The sequence below is a fragment of the Mytilus californianus genome, unplaced genomic scaffold (assembly GCF_021869535.1).
Source record: "Mytilus californianus isolate M0D057914Y unplaced genomic scaffold, xbMytCali1.0.p SCAF_6, whole genome shotgun sequence".
NCBI lineage: Eukaryota > Metazoa > Mollusca > Bivalvia > Mytilida > Mytilidae > Mytilus > Mytilus californianus.
In genome coordinates, this window is record NW_026262712.1 from 88993714 (window position 1) to 89005228 (window position 11515).

The 11515-nt window shown below is 31.2% G+C and overlaps 1 protein-coding gene across 2 annotated transcripts in view; it reads right to left on the reverse strand.

Annotated features, from left to right (window-relative positions):
• Nucleotides 1–11515, reverse strand: part of LOC127705990 (nodal modulator 1-like) — a 46247-nt gene that overhangs the window by 20934 nt on the left and 13798 nt on the right. For both annotated transcript variants that reach the window (XM_052210379.1, XM_052210380.1), the window contains exons 11-18: nt 11185–11362; nt 9411–9552; nt 6364–6431; nt 5827–5890; nt 4916–5052; nt 3625–3773; nt 2871–2969; nt 1157–1291 (exon numbers count right to left, since the gene is read on the reverse strand). In XM_052210379.1, coding sequence (XP_052066339.1) covers nt 1157–1291; nt 2871–2969; nt 3625–3773; nt 4916–5052; nt 5827–5890; nt 6364–6431; nt 9411–9552; nt 11185–11362 — 972 coding nt within the window. The remainder of the gene's footprint in view (nt 1–1156; nt 1292–2870; nt 2970–3624; nt 3774–4915; nt 5053–5826; nt 5891–6363; nt 6432–9410; nt 9553–11184; nt 11363–11515) is intronic.

An 11515-nucleotide genomic window follows, 5' to 3' on the forward strand; every position in this document is an offset into this window, starting at 1 on the left:
TCATGCAGTACCGGTAGAAGGAAAATAAAAACAAATATTTTGACAAATGCAAATGTCGGAAATCAGAAAAGACGCTGTAAATATGGAAACATTTCAGCATTTCTATGGCAAAACTGACAACGAGGATTAGTTAAAAGGTTTCCCGTTATCTCAATGTGTTTATTACATTCAATTCGTGTGGGAAATCTGATTTGATCGATCTTTACGAGACGTAGAAAAAGGGGAAAACGGAGGTTGACTGAAAATTTTGAGAACGGAGCCACTTATTTGCGCCACGATTACATTATACGTTGTGTATGGTGTAATACGCTACGGAATCGAGCAACTGGTTTCTTCTTTATTATATGGCAGATAAAACAAAAAAATAAATGAAGATTAAAAGTCGTTTTTATTCAAAATTCAATACAAATACAATAATTTACACCTTTTACCTGTTAATTACCTGAAAATGCAGGTAGCCTGATAAAAATTTTACTAAAATAATTGCATAACAATACAGTTCATGCTCTCCTGAGCATTTTTCATGCACTAAATTTGTCTGTATCTCTTAAAATACAAAAGATACAGCAGTCTGAAAAGGAATATACTGTTCTAATTAATGAACACACAAAAAATGCAGCAGCAGCAGCCATTTTTCTATTTTTTTGTGTAGCGCTGAAAGGGTTAAGATATAACAAATATATATATATATATATTCTGGATTTAGAGTACAAGAAGTTTATATCTATATACCATATATACAACATTATTTTAACAATGTATACCAAACCACTGTAAATCAACTTATTTTTCAAGTGTAACTCTTTCTAGAAGACTTTTCAGCAATTTATTAATTTTATTTTCTAACACTGTAATGATGTAATCATATATGGTCATAGTTTTGACATATAATCCTGACACTTTAAATTGAAATTATTTGTCTACTCATGAAAGTCATATAAATAAAAAAAAAATCATTCATTTATAGTTTTAGTTTCTTTTGTTTTGGAAAAAACAAAAAGGAACAACAAACTCAATGGTATATCATAACAATGATTACTTCAAAGAAAAACAGACTAACAAATTTCTAATAAACCATTGGCCACCATAAATCATTTATTAACTATATCTTCAGGAGAGTATTAATAAACAGAGACTGAGATACATGATATATTACCTTGCCCAGTGTGAGAACTTATATACAAATGGTCCAGTTGGTTGTGCTGCTTTGTTGTCTTTGGTATCTGCTGGTGGGGGTTTGTTGTCTGTTGTCAGAGGCCCAAGGACAACTGGCGTTTTATCCACCATTGATCTACAATAAAAAAAAATTACACATATTTCCACAATTTACTTTTTTTAAATATTTTTTCATTTTCAAAAATACCTTTATATGTAGTAATTAAATGATGTTAAATTCTGGGTTCACTGAGCAAATACTGTGAAAGCACTTTTATTAGAGGGTAACAATTTACATGGTTTGAGCAAAAGTTGCATGTTAGTGGGTTCATAAATTTCTGGGTGTTAGTTTTCTGGAAAAAAATCAAGTGAAGAATTTGAAGACATCAGAAACGAAGAGTCTTGAAAATAATCATGTTGTTTTATAATGATTTGTTGGACATTGCAAAACAAGGTGTTCATTTTTACTTCCTTCATCAAATTTTTAATAAAATAATTGCTTTCCGAAATAAGCTGATTCATCTATGCCTACAAATCGTTTAGATTGAAGGAAATTGCAAAGTAAACTTTAATTGTTTCACACATGTAATCAGAAGTGATGACACTATTTAAAACAAGATTGAATGATCAACAGATTAACAATCATCAGCGGTGTAAACTGGGCCATAAACATGTCACTTAAAGAAAACAGTTATATAAAACAATGCAACAAATGTGCTTTTGAATAGTAGAATTAATTCTTATGAAATGAAAAAGCAAGCCTAATATGAAATTTATCTTTGGTATGAGGAGATAAAATGAATACTTCATCATTGCATATCATTAACGGAAGTCTGACTTTCATTGATCAATACTAATTTTTTATGAATTAAAAGGTTAAAAGTGGATTTATTAAAGATCATATGGGTAAAATCCTGTCTGTAGTTGTAATATATAGTTCATCGTGCCTTTGGTGATATTCCATATATTCTTTAGATTATATGCCCATATCCATGTAGTCAAACCTACATGGGGATCTTTCCATGTCTTGATTTAGACAACAGCTGTTGTATTTCATTTGACACTTAAATTTGTGAATAAAGCAATCCACGAAAATTGGTACCCCATGAATAAAAGTACTTTCACAAATAGACCAGCTTGAATATGTTGTTTTTTTTTATTGTAAAAATGAGAATGGAAATGGGGAATATGTCAAAGAGACAACAACTTGTAGTATCTTTCTTTTATAGAAGTTCCATAAATCATCTTACATTACTTTGCATAAAATTATTTTCTGTCATTTAAAAGTGATTAAAAATTAATAGATTAGTTTCTTTAATTCATTTTAGGAGCAACTGTTTATTTCAATGGTTAGGGGCCTCAGTGGCCGAGTGGTCTAAGTAGTTCTACTACTGTAATCACTAGCCAGTCAACACTGAGGTTGCGATTTCGAACCCGGCTCGTGTGGGTGCACTCGACTCCAATCTTAATTGACTAGGATTGTCAGTTTTCCTATCGAAGGTCGGTGGTTTTCTCTGGGCACTCCGGCTTCCTCCACCAATAAAAACTGGCCGCCACGAAATAGCCCAAATGTGGCGCTTAAAAGTGGCGTTAAAACACCAACAATCAATCAATCATTTCAATGATTAACTTCATGTGTTAACACTGATATTTGATATAAAAGAAACTATTAAACTGATCACAATAAATATATAGAACCAAAGCAAAACACTTACAAAAGTGTGACTGTCAGATCCTGAACAGCTTCTTCTGTTGTAACACTGCCCTCTATCAGATGTTTTACTGCTGTCAATGTCAGCAACTCTGGACTTGATCTGAAATTACAAATTAAATCTGAACTGAATATGGCACAAGTAATTTCCAGAAGAGACCACAGAAGGGACTCAAGGAAAATTGAATATAACATTTTTTTCATATTTCCTCTCTCAATCATGTCATCAAAGTTACTTTTTGTTTTTAGATAAAATATTGACAGTAACACAATACTTCAATTTGTATTTGTATTATTTAGTTAATATTTATCTTCATATTTCACTGTAATTTATTTGAAATTATATGTTAAATATAAACTTGAGATCATGATTTTGATTAGCCTAAAGTCATCTATAACCTAACACTGCTTTGAAATCCAAATCTATATTCCAAAACAAGTTCTTTCAACAGATTTATTTTGACTTTTTCTGTTAATTCTTTTTCCAATAACATGCTATTCGTGCATTCTTCACTTTATACACACTTACGTGTCATATGTGTATATATCCCAACACACTTACGTGTCATATGTGTATATATCCCAACACACTTGCATGTCATATGTGTATATATTCCAACACACTTACATGTCATGTGTATATATACCCCAACACACTTACATGTCATATGTGTATATATCCCAACACACTTACGTGTCATATGTGTATATATCCCAACACATTTACGTGTCATGTGTATATATCCCAACACACTTACGTGTCATATGTGTATATATCCTTTTCAAACTTGTGACAGGAATCTGGTGTCAACTTATATACACCTGGCTGGGCTAAACAGAATCTGTTCTTTCCTTTATTCAAATCAAATGACCCAACTGTACCAACTTTCTTCTCATGGGCAAAATGCTATAAAATAAAATAAAGAAACTGTTTAGGATTCATTTCTAAGTGAATATATATATCATACATCTTATTTTTAATTTTCAAATATAGATGATAAGGCATCAAGGGGAAGATTTGGAAAAAATCAAAGTTGACCAAACAAAACAATGGCAACAAGAGAAAAACAAACAATAAACATTTACACAGATAATTTTCCGTAACGTGTTATATTTCATACATGGGCTTACAAAACAAAATTAGATTGTCAAATTTCATCATAATTCTGATGACAACAATTCCTTTCCAACTTAATTTCATGCGAGACACTATATTTGAGTATATAATTGTGATAGGGTCATTTATATATTGAAATTATTTATTTGCAATGTACATATATTTTATTATTTATTATTTTCCATGTCCAGATAATTATAGTTTAAAATATATGTAGTATTGATTTATTACGAAAGTATGGACATAAACAGTAGATTAATACAGGTGATCAATACTTTATATACATGTTTTTACTATTGTGATGTCATATCGACTGTTTAGTTGTGATGTAAGTCTTGTGATGTCATTTCGTATATCTGTGTGATGTAGATTTGGTACAGGAGTTTCATTGGACGATTATGTCACAAGGGATTAATTCTATTTTCTGATTGGTTAGATTTGACCGAGGGAAATTACATTCACACAGATATATGAAATGACATCACAAGACTTACATCACAACTAAACAGTCGATATGACATCACAATAGTAAAAACATGTATATAAAGTATTGATCACCTGTATTAATCTACTGTTTATGTCCATACTTTCGTAATAAATCAATACTACATATATTTTAAACTATAATTATCTGGACATGGAAAATAATAAATAATAAAATATATGTACATTGCAAATAAATAATTTCAATATATAAATGACCCTATCACATAATTACCATGACAACAATTTCCAACCAACTTAATTTCAAGTGAGATACTTCTTTAGAGTAATATAAAATTACCCTGACAACAATTTCCTTACCAACTTAATTTCATGTGAGATACTACATTTGAGTATATAATTACCCTGACAGCAATGGACTTACCAATTTAATTTCATGTGAGATACTACATTTGAGTATATAATTCCCCTGACAGCAATGGACTTACCAATTTAATTTCATGTGAGATACTACATTTGAGTATATATCCCGTCTGTATAAACTTAATGCCTGTTAGATCTTTATCTGTGACCTCTATGTCAATGGTTTTCTCCTTCCAACACCATGTATCATGCATCAAAATAGCTGAAATAAAACAATGTCTTCCTTTAAATCTGATACAGAAGTAGATGTGAAAAGTAAACATTGGAATGAAAAATTTGTGCATATGACATAAGTATCAAAGATTACAATATTGGAAATATAATAGTATTTTTTAGTGTTTTCCTTAAATGGATAAACATTTACATTTTACTTATTAATTGGCTGAAGCCTGAACTTAATTCCAAAATGATCAATGAAGGGCAACATATTTTGTCAATAGATAATATTCAATGTCTTAAATTTAAAATCTGACCGGTCACAAAATGACCAAAAACCTGGCAAATATACTGCAAAATTTTTAACACAAACTGCAAAATTTTTAACACATACTGCCCATGAATAAAGCGAATTTTAAAAAGATTTATCTTTTCTAAGAAACCAACTAATTCATGACTGAATAATACAGGATTTAACTTAAAATAATAAGAGTGAATAGGTGCAATTTTTTAATTAACCATAACGGCTGGTAAACTTGAATATTAATTAAGGTCTTTCCTTTGCAAAGATTGCAATTCAAATATACCTACCAACTGAATTTTAATTTCATGTGAGACACTTCTTTTAGAGTATATAATTACCCTGACAACAATTTATTTACAAACTTAATTTCATGCAAGATACTACATTTGAGTATGTATCCTGTCTGTATGAACTTAATTCCTATCAATATATTTGTGAAGTTCTCATACTGGGCAAGGTAATCATGTTTACTGTAGCTAATCATGAAAATGTAAGCATGCAGACATGTTAATGTACCTTTGTATTTTCCTGGCATCACATTCTCAAAATAAAATATGCCTTCTTTTCCTGATTCTTTCACCTGTAAAACAAAACCATGCTTAAATACAAAATTCATCGAAGGTATTTCATAATTATGCCTTTGACTTTTAAGTATAATAATTTCTTCACTAAAAACATAAAATTATCAAATGGCTAAAAAATAAGAATGTTTGTTTTATGATCACATTCCCAATTATATTTTTTAAGGTTGTTTTTTTTTTTTTAAATTTTATTTGATATCTTTTTTTCAGTACAGTACAGTCGCTTGCAATAATGGTTCTACTGTATATAGATTTTAAAACGGAGTCGTACTTCTGCCAAAAGAATTTCAACTAAATGTTAATCAAAAGTTCCTACTAACATTATTATATGACATTTAAACATATCATAAAATCCAGCATATTTTAGTCTTCTTGTCAATGTTTGTTCATGCAATTGGTTGTGTGACCATAAACATATATGCGTTTGATCATTGGGCCAAAACCATTATCAAATTAACTGACGCATATTTACCTGAGATGTGTGTTTAAAGTCATCTCGTCCTACAGCCTCTAAGGATACCTCCATTGACCCACATTTCTCTGTTTAATGAAATAAATGAAAATTGAAATTAAATAGTCCTACAGTTTGAATATAACCTGCTTTATCAGTCCAATGTTTACTTAGAGTTAGTGACCATGGGATAACAGGTACACTCATATCCCATATAATGACAATTAAGAAAACAAATTAAAAGAACATTGTCAAACACAACAAAACCAAAATCAAATCCTAATTTATGACCCAAAGCATATGTTACACATAGTTCAAATTTTATTATTAATAGAAAATTTTAGAATTTTCTAAAAGCAAAAATTTCCTTGTGGAAAACACAGATATTTGAAACAAAAGGGAGATAATTATTTTATCATTATGATAAAACCAACTGTATTGTGAGATGTATATTACACACAAATATTTTGATCACATAGACTGCCAAAAATTGTCATCTATTTTATATTTTTAAAGCTTCATTCATTTATAGTTCATTCAGTCTTTTACTTCAATTAATAAAATGCTTCGCTGGGGCGCAGCTTGATACGACCGCAGAGGTCGAACCCTGAACAGTTGGGGCAAGTATGGACACAACATTCAAGCTTGATACAGCTTTGAATTTGGATTGTTATTAAATATTTGACACAGCATAGGTTTCTGACACAGAAAGAATGTGATCTAAGAACTTGAATTTTTTTAATTTACCTATTATGGTCCAATGTCCAAAATCAAAATACATGGTTAGATTCAGCATAAAAAAGAACCCCATATATTCAATTTTTGTTAAAATCAAACAAAGTTTAATTTTGGACCCCAACTTGGACAAACTTGAAAACTGGGCCCATAATCAAAAATCTAAACACATGTTTAGATTAAGCATATCAAAGAACCCCAAGAATTCAATTTTTGCTAAAATCAAACTAAGTTTAATTTTGGACCCTTTGGACCTCAATGAAGACCAATTTAAAAAACGGGACCCAAATTAAAAATACGGTTAGATTTGGCATATCAAAGAACCCCAATAATTCAATTTTCGATGAAATCAAACAAAGTTTAATTTTGGACCCTTTTGACCTCAATATGAACCAATTTGATAGCGGGGCCTACAAATAAAAAATCTTAATACATGGTTAGATTCAGCATATCAAAGAACCTCATATATTCAATTTTTGTTGAAATCAAACAAAGTTTAATTTTGGACCCCAATTTGGACCAACTTGAAAACTGGGCCCATAATAAAAAATCTAAATACATGTTTAGATTCAGCATATCAAAGAACCCCATATATTCAATTTTTGTTGAAATCAAACAAAGTTTAAATACTGGACCCTATCTTGGACCAACTTGAAAACTGGGCCCATAATCAAAAATCTAAACACATGATTAGATTCAGCAAATCAAAGAACCCCAAGAATTCAATTTTTGTCAAAATCAAACTAAGTTTAATTTTGGACCCTTTGGACCTCAATGTAGACCAATTTAAAAAACAGGACCCAAAATTAAAAACCTAAATACACAGTTAGATTTGGAATATCAAAGAACCCCAATAATTCAATTTTAGATGAAATCAAACAAAGTTTAATTTTGGACCCTTTTGACCTCAATATGAACCAATTAGATAACGGGGTCCACAAATAAAAAATCTAAATACATGGTTAGATTCAGCATATCAAAGAACCCCATATATTCAATTTTTGTTGAAATCAAACAAAGTTTAATTTTGGACCCCAATTTGGACCAACTTGAAAACTGGGCCAAAAATCAAAAATCTAAATACATGTTTAGATTCAGCATATCAAAGAACCTCATATATTCAATTTTTGCTAAAATCAAACAAAGTTTAATTTTGGACCCTTTGGACATTAATGTAGACCAATTTGAAAACTGGACCCAAAATTAAAAATCTAAATACACTGTTAGATTCGGCATAACAAATAAATAAATGTGATCAAAGATTTTACAAATCTAATGCGCCATACTGTGCAATTAAAGATTACTTCTTGAAATTTTTCAATATTTGAAATTTGAAAAAAAAATAATATTTGAAGAATAATTCTTTTTAATTTCTGAAATCTGAAATGAGAAAAAATTGGCCCCCCACAATTTCTTTTTATCCCCCCCCCCTTTTTCCCCCAAAAAAATTCTTTCCCTCAAGATATGGTCATAATCTCAATTCAAATTTCCAATGGAGTTGGCAACCATAATTACCCATTTAAATTTACCATAGTGCTAACTTAATCTATTTTATAATAGAATTAATAAAAATATAGTGTCAAATCTTTCATATGGATTTTTTTGTAAAAAAAAAAGATGAAAACATTTGCAGATATTTTTACTGGTCTTCCTTTATAAATATGCATTTCTTTAAACATAATTTAAAAGCAGTGTAAGGGAAGTAACCAAAACGTTGTATTTGGATTACCTCCCTTACACTGTTTTAGATTATCTTTATTGTTCATTAACCATTACTTTATACATGATTTAAAAGCAGTGTAAGGGAGATAATTTCAATGATGTATTTGATTTATCTCCCTTACACTGCTTTAAATTATGTTTTGTACTAAAGTATTTGTCCATTAACCAGGACAACCTTGTTTTTCCCCCTTTTTTGCCCCTAATTCCTAAACGGTTTGAGCCATAACCCCCCAAAGCAAATCCTAACCATCCCTTTGTGGTATGGAAACTTGTAGTATAATTTCAGAGAGATCCATACACCATTCCACAGTTATTGTCTGGAAACTAGAAAATGCTCATTTTTGGCCCCTTTTTGGCCCCTAATTCCTTAACTGTTGGTACCATAACCCCCAAAATCAATCCCAACCTTCCTTTTGTGGTATTTAACCTTATGGTCAAATTTCAAAAAGATCCATTCACTTAAACTAAAGTTAGAGTGCGAAAACCAATATGTATTCGGACGACGACGACGCCAACGTCATACCAATATACGACCACAAAATTTTTTTGCGGTCGTATAAAAATTGTATCTATTTTTAAAGTCATTTCTTGTATTGGCTAAGAAAATCTACCTAGACAAGCAACAGCTCCTGTAACTTTAGCTCTGAACTGTGTAAACATAACATCTAATACAGGAGCATTAGGTATAGTGATAGACTTCTCACTGGGGATAATCTGGAGACCTCCTGCCATCTCTTCTTCTGTGAGATGTACCTACAATTTAATCAATTCAAGGTCAAATGAAAGTCATTCACTGCCACCTTCTGACATATTGTTTATTGGAAATTGTTGTGAATATGTAAAACTTTGACCTTAAATAAATACATCAAGAAAATTTGAAAAAAAATAAATGGAGAATGTGTCTATGGGCCACAGATGCCCCGCTTGTAAATATAGTCGAACCTTGTTGTGTCAAAGTCGAAGGGACCGGACCAAAGTATTCGACAAATCCGAGGTTCGACTCATCCGAGGTCGAGTGTGTCGTCATAAATTTTGAATGCATGAAATCAATAGTCTACACAAATATTTACAAAGGTCAGTCACTATAAATTATGAAATCACTCACGGAACGAATTAAGTTATGAACGGTCTCTGATGAGCCAGAGGTCGTCTGCTTTACATTAAATTATCATGAATTTATCATAATTGTTCTAGTCCTTTTATTTATTGTAATTAATGAGTTTTAAATCTAACGATTCATTTAATCTCGGCTTGGGTCATTTAAATTCGTTTTGTATTTATCTGATGTGAAAAATGTTCAACACACTAACATTCCACTTGAACGATCAACCAAAGGTGTTAATTACCGGTCACCATAAACATGTCATTTTAACTGTTATACAAACAAGCATGTTTACTCAGCTTTAATCTCTTTTGAAAATGATTAGGTTACATAAGAAATACATCCGATTAGAATTTTTATCATTAGGTCTGCATCTTTTGAAAATTCTTACTTTCGAACTTCGAGTCATCGGGGTCAATTTACATGAATTTTACATCGACGGGACTATAAAATTTACTCGACTTAACCGAGTATTCGAATCAACCGAGTTCGACTCATCAGAGGTTATTATGCATTGATCAAACGGGAATTTTACTGGGACCAAGAAATTACTTCGACTCATCCGAGTTTTTGACTCAATCGAGTTCGACACAACGAGGTTCGTCAATATGCATATATCAACTTCCACATACAGATGCAGGATTCACCTAGTTAAGATCGTTTTGTGATTATAAGAATAACTTTCATAACATTTCGTTGTGGCAAACTTAAAGTTAGAGAAAACGGAGACAACAGATTTAGCAATTTTTCCATTTATAAAGGAGCATAACTCAAGACTGGTAAAAGTGATGCCACTCAACTCGAACTTGATCTGTGTTTTGTGGCAATAAGCATTGTGTATAAGTTTCATAACATTTGGTTGAGGCAAACTAAAATTAGAGAACGGAAACGAAAAATTCAGCAATTTTTATGTTTATAAAGGGACAGAACTCATGAGTGGTAAAAGTGACACCACTCAATTTCAAACTTGATCTGTGTTTTGTGGTAATAAGCACTGCACTGTGTATAAGTTTTTTAACATTTGGTTGAGGCAAACTAAACGGAAATGAATTTTGGGGACAGGACGGGATGGGATGGAAGGACGGACAAACAAGGGTAACTCTTAATGCCCCTCCGCTACGGCGGGTGCATAAAAACATGAAAACAAATTGCTGCAAAGTCTGCTAGAAAGGACTAAACGCACAAAAAAGTATCAGCACAAAATAAGTTGCTTTACAGTAATCTTTTTTCTATCAAATGTAATGTAGTATCCCAAACTTAATGAACACATGAGTAGGTTTTACCTTAATCACATATTTGCCTGATGCAGCATGGGTACAGAATTTCCCATCTTTATCTGTTGCTATGGATACAGCATCAGAATTTTTCCCTTCTGGGAAATAGATGACTCTTCTTTGTGGAGGTACTTGTCTAAGACCTTCAGGAAGCTTATCAATGACTATCTGACCACAAAGGCTAAATCTGTAAGAAATAAATATATCAAATACAATACAAGAAATGTTTTCTTCCATTTGAAGTATTCTCCATTTCCCCATATCTTTGCTAGTCATTATCTAATTTTAGTGACATTCATTTAATTCATAAAGGTTAATGACACATGTCGAGCAATAAAAC